This window comes from Sander lucioperca, chromosome 11 (assembly GCF_008315115.2).
Source record: "Sander lucioperca isolate FBNREF2018 chromosome 11, SLUC_FBN_1.2, whole genome shotgun sequence".
In the NCBI taxonomy this organism is placed as follows: domain Eukaryota; kingdom Metazoa; phylum Chordata; class Actinopteri; order Perciformes; family Percidae; genus Sander; species Sander lucioperca.
The window spans coordinates 2,708,938-2,732,506 of NC_050183.1; the positions used below are offsets into that span (position 1 = coordinate 2,708,938).

The 23,569-nt window shown below is 42.3% G+C and overlaps 1 protein-coding gene across 13 annotated transcripts in view; it reads right to left on the reverse strand.

The window, feature by feature from the left end:
• The window catches only part of LOC116055284 (ephrin type-B receptor 3), a 60,949-nt gene extending 37,627 nt beyond the window's left edge, over nucleotides 1–23,322 (reverse strand). For 6 of the 13 annotated variants that reach the window (XM_036007186.1, XM_036007181.1, XM_036007184.1 and 3 more), the window contains exon 1: nucleotides 22,580–23,321. In XM_036007186.1, coding sequence (XP_035863079.1) covers nucleotides 22,580–22,643 — 64 coding nt within the window. In that variant the 5' untranslated portion in view covers nucleotides 22,644–23,321. Of the gene's footprint in view, nucleotides 1–22,579 lie in introns of all 13 variants that reach the window. The other 7 variants (XM_031307161.2, XM_031307156.2, XM_031307157.2 and 4 more) reach the window with 2 other exon arrangements.
• Between the last annotated feature and the right edge of the window lie 247 nt (nucleotides 23,323–23,569).

The following is a 23,569-nucleotide window of genomic DNA, read 5'->3' on the forward strand; positions in this document are numbered from 1 at the left end:
GGGAATCCTCGATAGTGTGAGTGTCTGCATTTTATCAGGAGTGCCATCTTTGCTCCTGTTCGTGTACCTTGATCCGATCAGCAACTTTTTTTGTCGTTGTTTGCGTTTAAACCAAAGTACCGATGTTATAACAGCACAGCAGATTGCCCGAGACATGCAGTTTAACTTACAGCTGACTGACGAAGTGTTTTCAGCTAAATACTTGAGCTCGCTTTGAACCTGCAACCTTTAAGTTACCGCTCCATTTCCCATACTGTGAGACCTGCACTTAACATTTTGCTTTTTTTTTTTTTGCTTGGATTGTGAAAGCTTTTGTTCACCGTCTATAACATTCCACATTTATCTTTGTGTCTCTCCCTGCTGCTTTACTCAACATGTACACAGCTATCTTTACGTGTGTGTGTGTGTGTGTGTGTGTGTGTGTGTGTGTGTGCTGCTTCCACCAAACTGCTGATGCAGATGATGTTGACTTAAAAACAGAGTTCTGGGCATTTGTCTAAAAAGAAATTACCACCTTTGTTTTGTTTTTTTACAGCTATGCCTCCCTGCTTGAAGTCAAGTTTACTGGGTTTCATTCCTCACCGAAATATTCCTCTGAAGGGGCCATCCCAGACCCAGCTGGTTTACGACACTGAGATGTTTGGCCTTGTCATATGAAGGTCATTAGGGCTGCCGGTGCTTTACCTCACCTCTTACTGGAAAACAAGCATGGGAAATCATCTGAAATGGAAATATCACTTCTACAACTACAGTAAACAAGGACACTCACTGCAAAAATACCTCTACCCTTTTTGTATTTTTCCACGAGTTGAAGAAGATTCGAAAAGAAATCAGACTTGAGTAATAATCTACTAAGTATTGCTTCATTGTAGCAATGATTTCATAAGGTTTGATGTCACATTTACCACTTACATATCATTTTGAAAAGGCCTGTTCCTCATTTGCAAATGATTATGTTAAGGGCATCAGGTCTGCCAGTGTTTAACCACCAACAGGAAACGGGCACAGAACCAGATTTCTGTAGGGACACGGGATGTTTACATCACCTAACATGGAAACTATTGCCTCAACCTTTACCATAAGTGAAGCGAGTTTTCATTTACAACCCTTCCTAGAAATCCACACGTCTCTCTCTCTCTTTCTCTCTCTCTCTCTCGCTCTCTATTTTTTACATTTCATAATTCAGTCTGGGTTCAGATATTTTTTCCTCAATTAACATTCAACATCAAATGCTGACAGTAAACACTGTTTAAGCATAATACTCTAGTCATGAATTAGACTGCTAAATCCAAGCACAGGGTGACTCTGCGTGAGACGGCTAGATGCCATGATCTGATTTCCTGGCAAATGACTCAGCGAACTGCGTCTGAAAAATGCAAACAAGCAAGTAAGGAGCGGGTCCGCTTTTGCCCCAAGGATCTGCGTATGGAAATACGGATCTCCTAGTCAAGTTTTGTGGGTAGTTGCGCGTGTGTGCATGTTTGTATTAGTCAGAGTGAGAAAGGAAGCGAGACAAAGTAATTTGGCTGTCTATTTGTGTGTGTGTGTGTGTGTGTGTGTGTGTGTGTGTGTGTGTGTGTGTGTGTGTGTGTGTGTGTGTGTGTGAGTATGTGTGTGTGTGTTTGTGTTTGATAAAGTGTGTGTGTGTGTGTGTGTGTGTGTGTGTGTGTGTGTGTGTGTGTGTGTGTGTGTGTGTGTGTGTGTGTGTGGCACTACAGCTGTTGATTTCTTTCCGTCTCACCTCCCACTCCCTGGGGGGTAGCAATACCTGGAATACAATTCATATTTAAAACACAATATAGTGTAACTGCAACCTCAGCAAGCTCTGATTGATTTACTAGTCTGCCACATAGATGAAAGGCAAACAAATACATTACACATACACACGAACACATGTAGTCACATTTCAAACTTCTATAAAAAGACTTCTTTGACACATACCAAGATAACAAGCAGGCAACACACCTCTCTAAACATCAGCTCCGCCATTACCTCACTTTCAACCACACTTATTTATAACATATACTGCAAAAAAACCTGCACTCTCTGTCTTTTACAGTTATAGATAAAGGACATTATCTGGTATCTAGCAGACTGATTTGGTATTCCAGCTATGGAAAAAAGACCATCACTTGTTCAGCAACAACGCAGCCGGCATGATGAAAAATATTCTTTTACATCTTCTAAAACAGATACATGTCTCTTTATCTAGCCATCTCATATTCCATGTACTTTGGCATTTACTTACTTGTTACTGATGTTCAACAATTGCCTCATTAAATGTTCATCTACAAAGAGAGAGACATAAAAGCGGGGCAGCAGAGTAATTTACTCAATGAGATAAAGCAGTGCCGATATTCTTTGATTTGCTGCTTTGTCTGGCCAAACCTGCAGACTGCTCTGATGACTCCTCAGTGGATATGGCTAATGAACAAACAGTGCGGCGTAGCTCGCAACCCTGATAAGAATCAGGGTTAGCAGACACTAATAAATATGAAGTGCCTCAAAGGTCAAACAAGAAGAGGGAAAGATAGATTATGATTTAATTAGTCTTGAAATAAGCTTCATTCTTACTGAACACTCTCATTTTAATGTTGGAATCCTCATAAAAAATCTAATTAAGTTGAATGAGTTGAGCTGGAGAGGCAGACATGCATGCTTTAACACACACATTTGTGCATAGAAAACCCAGCATTAACTATCTATCTATGAATCTTTTTTCTTTCTTTCTGTCTTTATTCAAGGAAGGCAGCATCCCAGCATAATGTTAGTATGAGCCTGTGTGTCTGTCTGTGAGCAGAAATTCACCTGGCGCCTCTGCCTCTTTAAGGGATTTGAGGTATTAGTGGTGCAGGCTAACATTGTGACAGGTGAGTGTCAAGACTCGCTAACCCCATCAAAATCACATTCAGCATGTCAACAATCTGCCCTTATTTTTTTAAAAATTTAATTTAATTTTACTTTATTTTTATTTTTTTTATTCTTGTCTTTTATCTGTTTTTATTTTTTTTAATCGTTTTTAACTGCTCTTTAATGTTTTAATTTTTTAATCGTTTTTAACTGCTCTTTAATGTTTTATGTAAAGCACTTTGAATTGCCCTGTTGCTGAAATGTGCTATGCAAATAAAGCTCCCTTGCCTTGCCTTATAGTTTACCTGCATTGACCCCGCTAGTCACATTTCTACAGATTCTGTGTCCTTTTGTGAGAGCAAAGACTTCTTGGGAGAGTGGCCTTGTGGTTACAGAGACCACGCTGGAACTAAAACTTCACTTTGATCACGAACGACGTGCGTGTTCATTAAGGCTGTTCATATGTCCTTGAGAGAGAGAATGAACCTCTAGTTGCTCAGTGATTGCAAGTCACTCTGGAGCAGTGGAATTTAAATGTTGGAACATCCATGCTAGATACAAAAAGCAGTGAATGAAGGAATGAACCATGTGAGAACAATAATATATGTGCCTACATTCTCCTGCATTTTACATGCATTACTTCCCAGGCTAATACAGCCACAGCACAAAGGAAACAACTATTGAATATGGGCTTATTTGTAGCGATAAGAAAGGGAAATGAGAATGGAGACAGAGAGAAAGAGAGAGGGAGAGGAAGAGAGATTCCCAGCTTTGGGTGTGGTTTCTTGCTTGTGATAAAAAAAAGTCATTCAGTGCACACTCATTTATACCAGTGTTGCTTGTAAGTCTCTGTAGATTTCAGCAAAAACCAAAAGAAAAAGAGGAGGACTAGGAATCATGAAAAACTCAGGGGGAGGGAAGGGGGTGCAAGAGATGGCAGTGCAAAAGAAAAGAAGATATATTCAAAGAAAGAGGAAGGGAGCAAAGCAGAGAAAGAGATGGGAATGAAAGGCAAGGGGGGCAGTAAGGTAACAAAAGGGGGGTGAGGAGGGAGGAGAGAACACAGAGGAGAGAAAAGGAGGGAGAGGAGAGGATGGAGAGCTGGTACACGCACTCTTGTATTCCCCACAGCCCCTGTGCTTCTTTCATTGCCACTGTGTTTTTGGCATGCTGACATGCAGCGGCCTTCAGTGTGTGTCTGCGTGTGAGTGTGTTAGTGTGTGTGTGTGTGTGTGTGTGTGTGTGTGTGTGTGTGTAGATGTCTACAGTGTCCTGTGTATGTGTCTGCCTGAAGTGTCTGTGTTTAACATGCAGCCTGATGGGAACTGTTTTTGCTCATTGGCTTTCTGCAGCCCAGGGAGCCATCGTCTAGTTCACTGCTGTCCTCTCCTCTCCTCTCCTCCACTGCCCCTGTGCCAACCAGGGCGTCCATTCATAACAGCTCGATAGCTCTGGCAACAGACTGTGTAGAAGATAACAGCACAGATTCCTGGACCAGACATACGAAAATGTGATAGCAGCAACTTGTCCTTGGGGAATAATGTGTGAATTTCAATGAAAACATTGAAATTGGTGCCGAGAATGGTGTTTGTTTATGTGTGTGCACTCCCACACTCACTTGTGTGAATGAATGAGTATTTGCCTGTTTGAGTGGAAGCTGCTGATTATCTGAGTGTCTCAGAGGCACTATAAGCATAAACATGCACAAAACCACACACATGCACACATTTCTGTTCAATACGAGGTGGGCTATTGTGCTGTCTGTGCAGTAGGAGAGAGTGTGAGCAGTTAACTCACAGCTCTAATAGCAGGTTTTAAGCAATTCCGTGTGTCAGCAATGGCTGACTCAACAAACAGAGCTCAATCATATGGGAACACAAACCCATACTGTACACTTACATAATGCTAATGCATACACATTATGTATAATACATTATTTAAACAGTAATAACAGCAACACACATACAAATAGAAAATGAGACATGTTATTAAGACACACACACACACACACACACACACACACAAATCCTGTTTGTTCACTGGGGGTGTAGCCTAGAAAGAGCTGGAACCGGGCATTGAATAAAAGCTGTGGCTTTTTGAATGGCTGAGCACCACAAGAAAAGGGCTTAGCACCCAGCTTTGCCATTCTGTTTCAATAGCCACTGAGTCTCTCTCACAAACACATGCCCTCTCCCTCTCCCTCTACCATTGTTTCTCTTAATACAGTCTCTACGAATACTGACATCTGCCAACATATCAGATCACTTTACAATGCACTTCCAGTGCAGCATGTAATGATCGTGTTGAATCTAATTAAAGATGGCTACTTCCTGTTACACCCGGAACAGCTGCCTGTGCGTCTGCAGCGAGGGGCAAAGCCCCGATGCGGTCCGCATTTTCCGCATGCCAGTGGCTTCCAATTACTTTAAAACAGTTTAAAAAATACTGCGGTGGTAGAGACCAAAAGTCTTTTGAGGTTTGCTTGTTTCTTTTCTGCTTCTCCTCGGAAACTTGCACAGATGGGATAAACAAAAAACAGAACCAAAATAGGAGCTGGGGACTACCCTATTAGCGTGGACTCCAGCTAGACATACTAAAAGCCGTCTTTTGGCTCAATGAGCAACCGCTTATGATTAATGAAGATGATGCAGGGTAATTATCAAGTCAATTATCACCGCCAGTCTAGTTAATTTACCAGGTATGCCCTCATTTACCTGTGAGGAAGAAAAAAAAAGGAGGGTGGGAAAAAGGAAAAGGGAGAAAAAATGGCAGATGGGGAATTTTAGCAGATGAGTAATTACACTCTACCCCCATCACCATCACACATACACACACAGCCCCCAATCCCATGTCCTCTCTTTTCAAAAGGAAGGATAAGGAGGACCAAGTGAAAAGCAAACCCTACGGGCAGACTGGTGCTTCTCACATCAGCTTGTTTAGTAGACAGAGGGCTTGTTACAGTTTACCTGCCTGCCTAGTCATTAGCCATTCAGGTCAAAGACACAGAGAACAAAAGGGAGGTTAGGACAGTTAAAGTCAGGAATGCAACCCACCAGGTCAGGGCTCTGCGGGGCTGTGTGACTGAGACACTCGCACACACCCTTTCTCTTACAGCCACACAAATCCATATACACAAAGATCACATAAAAGCGCACATATCTCTCTCTGTAGCTTCAAAGAAATTGGGGAGTGGTGCTTTATAATAAACAATTAAAATCGTAATGTAGCATGCAACATTGCAAATACAAACAGAAAGAGGAATAATGGCCCAGATGCACTCACACACTAGATGGGCAAGGTAAACTGGTCAGGTTGTCTGGTTGTGTCCTTTCTCTTTCCCTCACTAATCCTTTCTTCCTTCCTCTCTCTTCTGTTTCTCTTTTGTTTCTATGATGGAGTCTCTCCTTCACACACACCGCTACCATCCCCATCCTTCTTTTTCTCCTCCCTAGGTGTTTGTTTGCTGGCTATAACTAACTAACCAGCATTGAAGCCGTGAAGTGAAGTAGTTCAAGTTTCGACCCCGCAAAATCTTGGCAGCAGCATTGCTCTCTTGCATGAGATAGATTCTAGATTTTTAATCGCCACTGGGTTAATTAATCCCACACTTGGCTGCTATAATAACTTGACTTGTTAGACCTCCTCTGTGCAAATGGACTTCGCCTCTTTAGCAGCTAAAAGCACCAGTAAGTAAAAGAACCAGCCAGGAGACGGGCACAGAGAAAGAGCGTAAGGAGCATCCATAAAAAGCTTAAACATGGTCATGTCAATGCTAATATCTGCTCCACCTTACATGTACTGTACATTACATTAACATTTAGCCATTTAAAGTACATTTCTGCAAAGTGGCTTCTTGTAAGTGTAGCAGTACTATAAAATAAGCTCCAGTTTCTTGATTGCCAACGTTGCAAAATGATATGAGAAAATGCAAACATTGGGTACAGCATTCTGCCAAAGATGCAACAAAACCTTAATGTGACTCTAAGGGTATGATGCCATTTGAAGGAAATAAACAAAAGCTGAGGAGAAGGAGAAGAAGTTGTTGTATTGCTTAATAATAAATGATTACCATGTTTATTTAAGGCGTTAGTATAATTGGCATAATTAACTAAATCCCTGCTGTGAAGATTGGCAGCGTCTGACCTCCAAAACACAGGTCACATTCTGTACCACACAGATTGCAGAAACCTGGCTGTATAACTTTACAGAACACAGGCGGATTATCTTTATGACACAAAACAATAACTACATTTATATAGCAAACAATACAAAACGTTATTCTTATTCCAAGATTTTAACAACATGATCTTAATATGACAAAGGGTTGTTTTTGGTTCGTATTCTTATGTTTACTCTTAACAAATAAAAGGGGGAGGGGCGGGGGGGGCAGCACACATTTTATTCTTTATATACCACATTTATATATATATACAGTATATTGTGGATGAAGACTATTGGAAATGTAAACAAAAAGGTGGATGACAATGACAGGACAGTGAATGTTGCAGCCAGACTAAAGCCTGTAGCATTCACACTCTACCTGTTCTCAGCCAAGCTCAGCATTATCTGGTCAATATCATGGTCAGGGATTGGTGAGGTCCCAAACCGTATTACTTATTAATGTATTTAACCTATAAAGAAACCACTCACGTCATCACGATAGTCACGTCATAGAATCCAGGCTCTGGGCAATTAAAAGAAATTGACGGATGGACAGACAAGGCTGCTGGGTTCCATATGGCAGGGGGCTTTCAGAGGCCCACTTCAATTACATAAAGACCTCTGCGCATTGGCATGACACACAGAGGGCCCCAGACAGTAACACCAGAGCAAGAAGGAATAAATCATACAGCGGTTAGTAACATGCACACATGAACACAGATATATGCACATACACATGCACAGAAACAGACAGACTGGCAAGGATGCAAGTCCCAAAATGCAGAGAGTGAAGCCTCTGCATTTTCAGCATGGGCCGAGATACACACAGACAAACTGAACTTTCTATCTTTCTCTAACACACATACACAAATCTAAACTCATCCTGTCACCATCCTAGTAAGATGAATGTCTAAATAATCACACCATGATTACAGAACCACATGCATCACCGATCCATGCTCAAGGACCTTCACACACTCCAGCAAGTCCACTAAAGCCACGCTAGCTGACTGGCCTAGAGTTTATGCCTCGACTCCTCTTTCATCTGAAGGTGTCCTGTTGTCCTTAATATACCTAAATAGCCGCATAAATCTAAAAGACAGAGGCTGATCGTACACCAGGACAAGGGAGAAGGAAAGGGACACTATCTAAACAGGAAGTGAGGTTGGTTGAAGTTTCATGGTTTGGCTGAATGATGTGGATGATAAATTAGATTAGGGAGAATCGGGGAGCTCTGGGTTAAATGTCTTTTTTCTTCTAGCTTGTTTTTTCTTAATGGAAGATATAGTTAGTGTAGATATTTCTCATTATGTCATGTGTCTACCTCTCCAACCCTCTGTCTTTCTCTTGGGATATGTAGGAGTAATATAGGCTACCCTAGATAATGTATTATTCACCCTTCATTGATGTGTAACTAAAGCTGGCAGTTAGGAGAGAGCAGGGTGTCACCAATAACCCCCACACCACCACTAATACCTACACACACACACACACACACACACACACACACACACACACACACACACACTAGCTCTACCCACAAGGCCGCCATGCACCCATTGATTTATGTGCTGACACACGTTTGCGCACATACATGCATGCACGCACGCATCCACATCCACGTGTGTGTTTGTGTGTGTGTGTGTGTGTGTGTGTGTGTGTGTGTGTGTGTGTGTGTGTGTGTGTGTGTGTGTGTGTGTGTGTGTGTGAGTCCTGTGGTGTGCCAAACATCCTGGAAAACCAAATGCGGGGTCTGGTGGCTCAGGATAAAAAGGAAGGAATCTTGTTTGGCACCAGAGTTGGCCAAGAGAGGCAATAGTTAACTGTTTCATTACGCGCCCAGAAGTTTCCCCACCTACCCACCTGCCTTATTGTAATCCTTATAACACAGCCTCTGGCGAACTTTGCTAGTTAAAAAATAACAACCCCAATGTTTATGCCTAAACTCACCCATTAGCAAGTGTTCAGCTGGGTTCACTTCTGTTGTGGCATGTGGTGATACAATCTGAAGGGAATAAACAACAGCTAGGTGCAAGTTTGCTTTTCTCCCCAACTGGGGACGTGAGAAATTAGATGTTCCAAAAATATCAGAATGTTTCCATGCAACCCAGATGTGTTCCATCTACCTTTGACACACACACACACACACACACACACACACACACTCAGGCCAGACCTCTTGGTGGTCCAAGTGAGCTAGGTGGGGTTGGTAATGCTCCAACCACAGGGTGTGGATCAGCACTGACCTGATTAGTCATCGTCCTGACCCTGAACCAACCAAAGTGGGTAGAATACAAATGAATCCCCAGGGTCACTGGCCAGTAAATCTGACTCAGGACCAGTGTTTATGGGATTCAAACCGCACCACACAAGGCCACAGCTGATTGGCTTACTGACCCTGAACAGTGACTTCATTGAAAGGAAGGGAAAAAGGCTTTTGGGCAGGGTGTTTGCAGGACTGATTGGTAGTTACAGTAATTATAAGATTGGGGTTTATAGTAATGATGTCATGCTACTGGCATACTTTATTCAAAAGAGGTGTTATGAAGTCAACAGTATACATCTGTTGTTTTTCCTTGTAACAAGCCCCTGTTTCAAAGAAGATACACATATCAATAAATCATCGTGGCGTCAAAACTGCAAAGCCCTCGCTGCTCTGGGAAAGTGTTAATATTTCACCAACATGAAGCCTCCCGTTGTCTGTTCCTTCAGGTTGTCTTCCATATCTAATGACTGTCGATGCTCAACACATCCGGGCTGCTCTATTCTTGGGTTAAGAACAGGTGAGAAATTACTTAGACAGACGGAGATGGAAATTGATTTTTTTTAAGTGTTGCCTCATTATCCCATGTGGGGCACTTTAAACAGTACCACAGAAACACAACACCAGACAACTTGGGTTGTGTAACGTCAAGGTCATATGGGTGTTATGCTTCCATGCGTGCATTGACAGAATGGGGGTCGGCGGTCTGGATTGAGATTGTATGGATTGTCTGGAAGCTTGGCCATTAGTGAGGTACTAATTAGGGGAGACCAAGTGGTCTCCAGTACCGGTCGAATCCAAGATTCATAAATAAGTAAGTGCAGGGGCAGCTTGGTCGCTTAATTAACAAAGCGTGAAAAAAGGGCGTGAATCCCAAGAGGCACAAACACAATCTGGTTGCAAGGGTGGGCAATCGGCAGCGGTCCTGTCGATCTTGGTGGCATTGATTGATGGCAAGCCAAATTGAATTTCTAATCATCACCACCGTTTTAGCTCCTGCACCCCTGGGGATTTACAGAGGCCAAAAGTGGCACAGGGGGTAATGCTTTTGTATTCCTTTCCTGACACTAGTGGCATAAACATTGCAACCCCCCAAAACCTCTCTCCCCTGCTCACTTGACCATCCCCATCTGCCCAGGGGTTATCTGACCCCTGTGTGTGTTCTCGCTCATACTTTCATGTCTCTGCCGATTGTTTTCACACTCTAAGCTGTTTGGCTCCCAGACACCTCACGCGACTCCCACTTAGACACCCTCTCGTCACCCTCCTAAAGCAAGATATTGCATTACAGCCCAATGAGGCACTCTTGCCATTCTTTTTTGCAGCCATTCCTTCTGCGCTAATCTTTTTATTGTCTAACCTGACAGGCAAGGACCATGTTTTGTGTAAAATGCCAAGGGCGACATGTTGAAAGAAAAGTTCATGTCAGACCAGTCATGTCAAGAAACAATTTCGGTCAGTGGAATGAGGGGAGATGATGTGCACTTGCAATGCCTTTCAACTGCAGACTTCCCTGTCTACATACACAATAGGGGAAGTCCTCTCAACAGTCAAGACCTTATCAAGTAGTACACAATAACAAAGGGTCTCTAAGCAGTAAATAGCATCCGTCTCCTAGCTGCTTACTGTCACTGTTGGGAGTTTGATATCACAAGGACATGAGATAACAGGGAAAGGAAAATAATACTGCAATTAGGACCTACTGTAACTGTGATAAGCTTCGGTCACAGAAGAGAGAACTGAAGAGGGGCAGAGGGCAGAACGATGGCTAAAAAGGATGGGATGAAAGAACAAAGGACGAGAATGACAGTTAAAGAGAGGGGGTGGAGAGATCATAGACTGAGAGCAAGGCTGGGAAAGGGACAAGGCCAAAGAGAGTGACAGGGAGGTGAAGAAAGGGAAGGTAAACAGCATATAAAAGGAGGCTTTGTTTGAGGAGTTTTTCTTTTTTGGTGGAAAGCATTGAACCTTTTGGTTATTCCTATTTGGCAGGACAGAGTACCAAGCTGTCTGGCTAGCACAATACCTTGGAGTTAGTCGTACCTGATAAACCACCACTGCAGTTATAAAACCTCAGACTTCCTCTAACCAAATGGCAATAAAATATATTGATCCATATAAATCAATGGCCATCTGAACCAAAGGTAAACATCGTCATTCTATGAAAAGAAACCAAATGTTGAGAAATGACTCTGTGCTTTGTTCCTGTTGATAACCTAGTTTAACATTTATATATTTGTGTTTACTCACTCACTGTTTACTCACACTCTGCCTTAAGTTCAACTCTAATTATTTCGTTCCATCTGCCAATGACTCTACCATTCTGACACTAGATTGCATCTTGAAATCATCGCACAATGTTTTCATCGATCTGCACTGGCTTGCTTGTCAGATTCATTAAAAACCCTGCTGGCAGATTCCTTCCAGACTGCATCAAAGCCTCAACCTTTCATCTGGGACCAATGTGAGCGTATGTGTGGACAAGATACAGAGAGATAACAGAGAGTGTTAAGGATATAGTGAAAGGTACTGGTGGAAAGCAATGGATCTCTCTTCCCAGGCACAATCCTGTATCTGGGAGGAAGTGGCATGGTGTAGAAGTGGAGACTTGGTTGGTGGCAAGCATCCAAGTCAGGAGATTACAGTTTCTCTGCTTAGATGGATCTCACAATCTCAGAACCTACTGTTCCTCCTGTGTGCCTCCTACCTGTCCTCCTCCACTCCTTTCCCCCCAACCAAAACATAATCGACCTTGGCTCCCTGCAACCTCTGGCCTGCATAGTTGCTTCTCTCAACACCTTTTGAAATGAACTGGCTGGCCAATAAACAGAATTAAGTGGTTTTTGATAAAGAAAACCCCTCTCTCGCCTCTCTCACTCTGCATGGCCTCACACACACACACAGCTCCAGGTTTGACAGGCTTTAATAACTGATAACCTTTATGACTTTGACTCTGTAGGTGTGGGAGTGGAGCATGGCGAGAGTTGGACCCACCATACACATCGTTCACCTAGCCAAGCTAGAGGCTCAAACGGGTGGGGCAGTTTATACCTCATCGCCAAGAAGGGGCATCTCTGGAAACACATGAGCTTGCACCTGGCTGAAGTCCGCCACCTGCTACCTCCAGTCTTTCCGTGATGTTGCGAGTCCACAGTGCTAACACGCTAGTCTAAGGTCAAAGGAAGGTCAGATACCATGTATAAACTCTAGGAGAAGACGTCTTGCCTTCTTGATCTTTTCTTAATCCCTTCTCTCACTTTCATTTTACACACATACGTACACACTGCTACACACCATCAAAACACCATATTTCTGGGGAACCAAAGCGGATAAGAAATGAGGAGTCTTTGAACTGCCTGGATGTTTCAAGCCCCTTCTTCTCCTCTCGATCTCTGAGCTCCCCTGCTGATTTGTTGGGACGGGGAGAAAGGGGCTGATCGATGGGGTCTGACAGCAATGAAATGAATGGAACCAGCTGATTGATTCATTAGCAGAGGAGTGAGTGGATGTGGATCTGTGTGTGGGTAAAGATTTTGTGGGGACTTGTGTGTGCATGTGTATTGGGCGGAGGTAATGCGTGCCTGCGTGTGTATGGCTATGAGATTAAGCAACTGTCACCATTGATGTGTGTTAAGTGTGTGTGTGTATGTGCGTGTGTGTGTGTGTGTGTGTGTGTGTGTGTGTGTGTGTGTGTGTGAAGTTAGAAGGGATTGCCATAGGGTGTAAGAGGGGAAAGGGAAGCTGTTTGGCACAGAGGGAGGGGGTCAACCTATATTGTCCGGTGCTTTCATCTGGCTCATTGCAATTAGTCTTTCACAGCACTCGTCAAATCCATGTTAAAATCACAGCTAACAACCACCATCTGCACACTGAATATATATTTAAAATGACATGATATATATGAATTACAATTTGTATCCACAGCTAAGTTTGCAGTTAAGTCAAATAGAATGAATATACTAGTTGCAGTTGATTGCATCTTACTATCAAAAGGAAGAAACTCTGCTGGAGAATAGATTTTCTTGAAACAGTGGAACAACAGCTCTGTGAACTGACTGAAGCTGATGGCAAACCCACAGGGTGGCCTCCCTTCCCTTCCTCTATCTGCTGTTGAGAAAACACATCATGAGTGTATCTGTGTCACACATGCACTACTTTATAGCCCTCCGCCATCTATCACTCTACCAAATGGACAGGTGTTAGGGCAATCTGAGAGACCAAAAGCAACACCTCCACATTTGCTAGATAGCCCCCATGAAATACTTGCCTTAATAATAGCCAGTAAGAATTTTTGACCTTCCGTTCATTGTCCTCTACATATTGCACTCACTTAAACATAAAGTCACTGTGTCACCGAAACTCCGTTCCAACTTGATCTGAGGTTAAATAAATGCTCCTCACAGCTGGCAGTGCCTCCAGGAGGCTGCAGCGTGGAACCATGGGGATTATGTAAATATCTTGACAAAAGGTCACGTGTGATTGGTGCTGCTGCCACCACTGAAATGTGTTGGGCTCACCGAGTTTTGAGCTGTGCAGAAGAGAGTGGGTTTAAGATGTTGAGAGTGAATTTGGTGCACTGTTGATAAGAGAGCAGGGGTCTGGTTAAACCTGCTGCTGTTCTCAAGAAGACAAAAGGGAAAGGGGGGAATATGTAATAGAAGTGGGGAGCCCTCCTCATGCCTGCGGGCCTTTTGAAGTGTAGCTGAAGTGCAGGTGGCAAGTGTTTTTGACACCAAGGATGAGAAGTGGGGCAGAATAAAGTCTGATAACAGCCATCTGCTATAGTGAACAGTAACACTCACACATAGACCCCTTACAAAGTAAAATATACACAAAAACTCTTGTTCTCACACATGCATTATGGTTAATTACACTGGACATTCGAGCCCATCACATCATTCATGAAATCAGCTTTTCTCTTAATGCCGTTCCTATCATCACACAGACTTACTACAATGTTTGAAAATTGACATTAGCTGATTCCCTGCTCTTGAAGGGAACAAGGCCTGGAGATATGGGCACTGTGCCTCGAAAAGTCCCACCATCACCAGCTATACGTAGTTAAACCCAAAAAGAAATGCCCCTCCCTATTTTTCCCCATCTCTCTTTTCTTCTTATATTTAACAAGACCGGCAAAAGCTCAAACCAGGTGATGTGGCCTTTCTTCCCCCTCAAGGCACACTGTTTTACAGCGGCGTCCACTCTCCAGACAGATTTGTAACTGGCAATTTTTTAAAGACGAATATCAAAGATCTCTTTCTGCTTCATTGGCAAAATTTGTTACAAGAGGCTGTAGCTCGTAAAGAAATGGAGGGAGGAGGCTGTGAAGTCTAGTCCCCACAAACTCCACCCTGTGTTCCTTCGAATATCCCTGCTTCTTCTGTCCTCGCCAAGTGACGAGTGGCATAATGGCTGCAGCATGTCCATGCAGGCTCCTAGTCATCTCTCATCAACTGCTCCAGGTCCATCATGCAAAGAGTCTAACTGCCTTGGTCTGTAGGCTGACACACCTATGACCCAGTCTCCGACTGTGCTTTTGACCTGGTCTGTTTGTGTGAATGTTTATGCGTCAACGAGCCGTGGAAAGTTGCACAGTCAGTCCCTCCAAATATACACATCCTCTTTCAGTGTATTTTTATTTGCCACTGGAAAAGGATAACCCCTGGAGCTTGATTGTGTTAGAACAGCTATTGTTGAGAAAGAACAAGACTAGCCTTGGGGAGTAAGCCCCTCCAAATTCATCCAAACAGACCCCTCCCCATGACCTCTGGATATGGGTCACAGGACGTGGGTGGAAAGCACAGCAGGTCCTAACTCACTTTATAATCTGGACATTTTGACACATGGTAATTTCAGCTGCACTTTATGGACATCCGGTGCAGACAAGGCCTATAAAACGCCAACTCTGTTGGCCATTAATATTATGTCAAACATTTTATCAGTATTTTGAAAGCCATTAATATTGTTCAATAAGGACCAAAGAAGGGGAACATCCCTGCCTGAGTCAGCTTAGCAATGTGAAACACCCATCATACACCCACACATGCACACATGCTATAAAACTTTAACCTTCTGGGCATTCCAATGACAAGAAATGAACAGGTTCTGAAGAAGACATTTGATTTTAAAATGGTCCAAAACTTCTAAGCGAAATGTTTTAAGTAAAAGGTTTAACTGGAACCTTAGTTCTTATAAATGACAAGGACTAATATATATCTCTATGCTGACATCGCATGACTATGTCTGATTTAATCCACCTTTGTTAGAGAGAAGTAGGCATACCATAACATACTGTACCCCCAGCAATACACACACAAACAATCCCCAACCTCTAACCTCCCAAACACACTTCTACACACTTCTACCCCCGAGATGTACCACCCTGTGAGTGCAAAATCTCTCTTTCTCTCACTCTCTTTCACTCCATGTGTCTGTGTGTCTCTCTCCCTTGTTCTGGTTGGCTGACTCCAGACACCAGCAGTGTGTCTGTGCAGTGAGCAGGCCCAGACACATTCGCCCTCCCCTGCTTGCTCTCGACAGTAGGTGTCAAAGACCTGCCATCCCACAAGGCCCCTCTGTCGGAGATCAGGATGGACTGCACACACAAATGCCATATTCAAAAACAGCCATTCTCCCAAGCTGCATACCCACATACATATTTGGAAATTGTTTGGAAAATATTCTACTACTAATATTGTACTCCAATTTTATGGAATTAACAGAGACAAGTTACAACGTAAATTCAAAACAATCACGTTTCTTTAACTGTGATCGCGATACTCATGTCACAGTTATGTCACATAAACTAAATTTGTGTCATATGAATAGCTGTACTAAACTAATTTCATTATTAGCACTAGTTGTTGCTATAATGCACATATATTACATAGCCACTGACATTTTATCAATATAAGTATGTAATATATAGCTGATGAAGATTTAACTACATGTAGAGAGGTCACTGTAAACTAACACTAACAACCTACAAAACATTTTGTATTACTGTAATAATGTGTACACTCATATTTGTCTAAACATATCTCATTTTGCTGCTGGCTTTATGATTCTTCTTTGCAAGCTCCCAAAACTATGCAAGAAATGACCGGTATGTTGTAAAGCCCTAAACAAAAACAGTAAAACGGATATGACTTGACGACATCCCCGGTGTCATATTTTGACTCATCTTCAATAAAGACTCCAAAGTACAGTGCTAAAGACTCAAAACTGAGTTCACAACATCCCTATTTTCACCCCTGCTGCATTATTTTCATCGGTCACCCTGCTTCGTCCACTTCCTGGTGTATGAAGGCCCAGCGGGCCTGACACGGCTGTTGCTTGCCTACATGTGAAATTCCAGCTCGGTGAATCTTTCCCCGCCGCCATATGAGCCGTGAACCATCAGTCGGTGCACATGAGCGCTCTCGCAGGCCCGCTACATCTGTAAAGTCTGTCAACTCTGCTGCTCTGTGGGTCTCTGATCCAAATCTGCCCCATATCCCAAACACCACCTCACAGCTCTCCCCCTTACCATCCCACCCCAACTCACAATATGTCGTCATCCACTCCCCCTTCTTCCTGAGCGCCTTACGCCAATCTGAACCTAAGTCACTGTACATCTGTTCAACATGGCTGCTGCCTATGTGACCTAGCGACTGGCTGTGCTCTCTGTCGAGGTCAGTACACCAGGACACTGTTGAGGGTGATGGGCAATGTCTTTATGGTTTCCTTTATTCATTTATTCTTTGAAATAAGTGCATATATGTGAATACTGAGATGGATCTGGATTGCTGTGCTATTTTTTTACTCTGAAGCAAGAAATTATTATTTATTTGTTATTTTATTATTTAAAAATTCAAATGCACTACCAATAAGAAGCACAGTTTGAAAATATCAGCATGATGGGTGAAAATAATTTGTTGGATTTATTTTATAATATATATATACAAATAGAGTTGACCAATAATAATAATAATAATAATACTTTGGAACATTTTCTATTCATAAATTTATATTTTTGTCAAATTATTTACAATTTCCCTGCTAACAACATTTATTTCTTTATTTTCTTTTTTGTAAGCCTACATTCTCACTTACAGGCAATAATAACAATAACAATGATAATACTATAATATTATTATTATTATTATTATTATTATTATTAATACTGTTGTTATTATTAATGGACCCCTTAGTGAGTATTGCATGAGAAGCGAAGTCATCGTTCACCCAGCCAATGGGGACACATTGATAAATATCCTTATGAATTGCTAATTGCTTCCTGCAGGAAGACAACTAGGCAGTCTTCATCATCAAACCTGATTCTGCGGTTTTAGAAAGGCTGAGCAGCTCTGATTCGCTCGATCAATAAGACAGCATCAATTGACACTTTGAACACCTCGTGTGTTGTGTGTGCGCTAGTAGCGACTATCTATTTACATCTCTACCAGCAGTATCTTATTTCTTAAATAAATTAGTTAGATAGATAGATAGATAGATAGATAGATAGATAGACAGACATGCCACATCGGGAATGATTAATTAGTAGAATTGCCAGATTGACTTTGCTTTTATTTTGCAAATTCACACGCCTCTTTAGCAGGTTGCCACTCGGCCCTTGAATGGTCTGTGTAGGCCTAATAGCCACCACAGAGCCACTAACAGTTCCCTTTGTCACTTCAATTGTGAGCCTAAATACATTTGTTCAGTAATTTGCTTTTGAATGTCATGTAAAAGGGGTAGAGGAGCTCCTGGAGTAAAGTTTAACAAAGCAGCGTCCTGTGTGTGAGTCCTGCTCAGGCCACACATGATTGATGCTTGCGCGGCTCTTAAATAACGTCTGGTGTATGAAGGCCTTCGGACAGCAAGTGTGCCGGACAAAATGGCCCCATTACTCCCTTCATCATTCATGTTAATTGAGTTTCAGCAAGATGCAGCTGTCCCAAACCTATAAACAAAGGCCAACATTTGAATGTGTACATGTTTTAATTAATATCAACGAGTACAAATATCAAACATATAATATAGGCTATTTGAACGTAATTAAGGGTGAAAAAATACCTCAGTTAAGCATTTGTACAATTCTTTTAAAATGAAGTAAAATCGCATCACTTCAATTTATGGTTACCCATGTTTTATATTTGTGGTAACGGACTTTACATTGCCTATTTGTCACTTCTGACGAAACATTGTCTATGTGCCCTACATCATATAGCATGTAGTAAAACAGGATGGATTTTTTATGTTTCATTCTTGAATCAACATATTTTCGTATGGGCATTTTTTGCTTGTTGATCTTCAACTGGAAATTATAATTTGCAAGCCCACTCCCTCACAAATTAGGATTTGCCACTTTAAAGCCAATGTGTGATAATATTAACAATAAAATAATGATAATGGCGAGGGGACCTCCTCTACTAAAGAAAGAGCAGGGGAGAATACATCATGGGAGAGAGTTAGATGAAAAATGTGCCAACTGCAAACAGGCACAGGAAAGCTCCTGTGGAGGTGTGATCTCACCCACATAAAAACATAAACATGTGCGCTTCAAAGGTCCTGGTTGTGCGTAATCACTTCACGAAATGCACCACCATAAATAGAAAAAAAAACATGGAGTGTGAGTAGGGAACCCTGAGCTGCGACCATAAAAGCCCATTTGTCTCAGTTTAGACAGAAAATGATTCCAGGTGAGAGTTGTTCCACTGGAAGTCGTCGTAAGAGCTTTGGGCTTTTGGCTAAAGTGTAAGCATAACGGGGTTGACGTTTTTGTCATAATAAATACGCGCAAAACTTTTTCACTGAACACAAGTCTATTCATTTGTGGCACCTAAACCGGGACCCGGAGTAGGCCTAAGTTTGTCCACCTGAAACTCCTTTTAATGCTTACATACTGGTAAAGTCCCAAAAATAAACCGTAATATTTCGTCTGTCAACAACAGGGATGTTGGAGGCTTACATAAAGACAATAAACTCAGATGCACAGCTGGGTGTACTGACCGATAACTTGCCCGAATATTAGATTAGATTAGATTCAACTTTATTGTCATTGTGCAGAGTACAAATACAAAGACAGCGAAATGCAATTTGCGTCCAACCAGAAGTGCAAAAAAAGCAGAAAAGTGCAATGCGATATACAAGTAGGCTATAAACAGGTGGTGCATAGGCAGGACAAAAAATATATTGCAGTGTCATAAGAGCACAATAAATATAGCTATGTAATATGAACAATATATGAACAACATGTACAGATATGTGAATATCATTATGGTTGCCTTTTTTTCTGTGCTTCCTCCCTCCATCACAAGTCATTTACACCGAGGACTACCCACAGCGCCTGTGCGCTATACAGAGGACTGCCATCGACGCAATTTGTCTCCTCAGTACACTGATAGCAGCAGTTCAACAGCCAAGGCCTTTCCTACACTCACTGAGGTCCACTGAATATTCTGACCTCACCAGCATTGCAACAATCTACTTGTCATTTTGACCATAACATAGCGAATTTCCCTTTTTAATGAGGTCGTGATCCTCAGACAATTAACACATTAAACACATTTGCATATCCCAAAAAACGGATACAAATAACATAAGATGTGACCCGGATATTTTATTATTATTTTATTATTTAGAACAGAAACAACAAAACAACCATTAGAAGAATACAAAACCCTGCGCAAAATAACTTTAACCCTGGTAATTATTTTATGTAAACGCACCCAAACAGTTAAATGAGATAACGTGTAAGCTATTAACAGATTCAGAATATTATTCAGCATTGATGATTGCAGCCACTGAAAGTTCAGAAACGTGCGAAACCCTGGGTGTATTAGGCAATAGGCCGATAAATAATAATTAAATAATGAAAAGCAAACTAAATTTACAAGATTGATAGCGTTGAGTCATTAGATGTCAATTCAAGGAGCGGGTGTGAACAAAAAGGAAAAGGAGGGAGAAAAAAGAGGAAAACAACATTAATTCATTAAGAGCATTTCCCCGGGCTGTGTGACCCCGGGACCCGGAGAGACGCACGGTGAGGGCAGAGAAACTTCCCCACCAGGCCGCTTGTTTCTCCCTAAATCGCCATAAACCCAGATATCCAGAGAGAAGACCCAGCAGCGGCCATAAATCACTCGGCTGTATTAAAAGCTTTGGTAAACCCCCAGCCAGGTCAGTCGGGTACAATTTATGGCATCACTTATGTAGGGAATAGATTGTTCTAACGAAATACATCAACTTCAAGCCCGCGCGCAGCCAACTCGCTACTATTGTCAAGAAAACACCTCTATCTCTCTATTTCTCTCTTTCTTTCTCTCTCTCTCTCTCTCTCTCTCTCTCTCTCTCTCTCTCTCTCTCTCTCTCTCTCTTTCTTTCTCTCTGCACAACAAGTATCCACTCAGGCCATGTGTTTTAAGTCAGAGACTCCCAGCTGGGGTCCGGTGACCTGCAGGGGTCACTGAGAGGGTCCAGGGGGTCCCTACAGCAAAATAAAGAACTCCAGTTTCAAAATAATTTTGTTCAGTTGAAAATTATGTTAGAAAGTTGTAATTAAAGCCATACCATCCATCTAGGTCTACAGAATGGGACGGTAATTAATTCAGTACAACAACATCAGACTGCCTCTAAGTCAAGTCACTTCTGTATTGGGACTCTTATCATAGCCTCGGTCACCCCTGTTATTTAGTGGTTTACAGCAAACCTTATCAGATAATCTTTGCACTATTTTCACGCACGGGTGTTTTCTTCACGGCAGCGAACACAGTAGCTAGTTTAAAAAGCAGTTTAGTCCGATTTGGTAATTCCACGAAGAGTTCAAGAAGCAGCGGGTAATCTTTACTCAGCACCGACTGTAACGGATGTTTTCTCAAATTAGGGTCAATACACTGAAATGGAAGTGAATAAATGCACACAGTGTATAGGCTACCACCAAAACATAACCTGCATTTTAAATTGTTTATCTTAGTGGTTGTTGTATAAATTGGAGTGAAATAAATTAGCGTTTCCTTTCAATGCAACGTCTCTTGTCGTTTGAGCTCCAGCTAGGAAATAGGCAGCCCATTCACTGTATGCGTCCTTTTATTTCAAAGCTTGGACACTAAGTATTGTCAAGCAAAGTAAAAATTGCCTTGACAAATTATTGGTCCCTTTAACGTCAATGACAATCGCATTTGAGAAAAAAAAAAAACAAAAAAAAAAAACAACTCTTAAGGCATTGTGCAGACAGGTCGAGAAACAAGCAGAGAGAGAAAGGCGTTGTGGCCCACTGTCCTACTTTCCTACTGGCATCACAAGCCAAGCGGGAGCCTCGCCTTCGCTCCAGCATCCATAAGTTCAAGCTTTAGGCCCCTTTCAACCTTATTTCCACTGTTCCTTATTCGTATTTCCCCAGACAGAGCAGAGTGAGACATCCCATAATGTAAGAAAGGAATAACAGAAGAGTGGGACACTACCTCGCTGGTGGACAAAAAATGACAGCTAAAATTTCTCATCGATTTAACGCACGGCAAACATCAACACTCAGCTAAACAGACGGCTTTGTTATTGGAAACAACTCTCATAAAACATAAATGTGAATAATCAGTCGATGCCACTTTAGGAGAAAAAAAAATAACTAAACGAAAATTGAAGTTACACAGAGATAACAGTTCATTTGACTGTATTTACTGAATTACTTTTTGAGTTTCAAAGCAACTTTGAAAATAGAAAAATCATGTAGCAGCTTTTGAATATCAAAATAGACGATTATCGGTTTATTTAAGTGTATACTTTGACCTCAAACTAATAGTCCACATGTCAAAAGGCCACACACTCATACAGCCCTAAAATACACGCAGCCGACCTTAGGGAAAGTGTCTGGGAGGGAGGGGGGGGGGGGGGGTCTTGGAGCCGCGAGTCCCCGATGAGATACAGTGTGAAGCTAATTTCCTTTAAGTGACGAAGAAAGCACTAGCTGTCGACAATAGCTGATGAAACAAACAAAAAAAGAATAGACAACTACCATTGAAATGGATGAGCTTTCCTTGACGCGCATTACAATTGTGTATTGAAACCTATACCGGCCACAGCGCTTGGCTGCGTAAAGCCAATAATGCCATTGGTGATCGCTTAAAACAAGCCAGATGGTCACTTTGGAAATGAGAGGTTAGTTTCAATTCGGGAATAGTAGAAAATTAAGAATTTAGGTAAACAGGAGCCTCACCCGCTGCGGTGCCCAGCCTCTGAGAGGCATGGGTACTGACTCGCTTTATTTGGAGGAAAAATACGCTTAAGGCATTCTGCAACGCAACACCAACTAAAGATGAAATTTCTTACCTTCAACGGTGGACACCACAGGCAGCAAGAGGCTGCATAAAAGCAGAAAGTAATCCATTGTCATAAAGCAGTCGGGTCGGACATGTAAATAGACCCACGAGAGAGAGAGAGAGAAGGGAACACAATCCTGGGTGATTTGACGCTCCACGCACCCAGTCCCGTCCCAGTCCCAGCTGTGTCAAGCCTCCAGGACCAGAGTTATCCCCATTCACCAAAACACGTAAAGGTGAGTGTTCGGAGGAAATAACACCCTTAGTGTAAAATGTGTGAATATAGCAGCCTTTCTCGATTTTCAGTGATCTCCAACGCGCCTTATTAAACCAGAGAAAAGGCAGCGGACGCAAGACTTCTAGTCCCTTCCCCTCGCATTGAGCGAATCAGCTGAAAACAGGTAGTCCAGTCCGCGGTCACCATCCAGAGAAGATTTCCAGCAATATGTCGTTGTTAGTCAATGGGGAGGAAAAAAGAAATAACAGCCTTCACGAGGAGATCCAAAGACTTTCTCTGTGGTCAGAGGAGCAGAGGCAGAGATAGCCGCACTTGTGTCAGAGCCATGGTGTACAGTCCCAGCCTGGCATGTGCACACTCACATGCGTCCACGATCAAGTGGTATTCCTGTAAAGAAACAGCCGCGCGGTTTATATATATTTATTCCCTGAGCGAATTTATCAGCTTTGGCTGCAGTGTGGACCGTCTGCTTCGCTCGGCTTGTGCACTGGAATGAAGCACACGATTGTGGAGGAATAACAGCAGAGTGGAGAGAGAGAGAGAGAGAGAGAGAGAGAGAGAGAGAGAGAGAGAGAGAGAGAGAGAGAGAGAGAGAGAGAGAGAGAGAGCAGGGGGGCGCCAGGAGGAGGGGTTACGGTTGAAGCAGCTGCATTGAAAAAAATGTCTACCTTGACAATCATTTAATATCAAAATAAAATCTTTGTATGTTTAAAAACTAGGGTGCGTTCAGAACATGTTTACGTCTTCCCAGTTTTCTTCAGA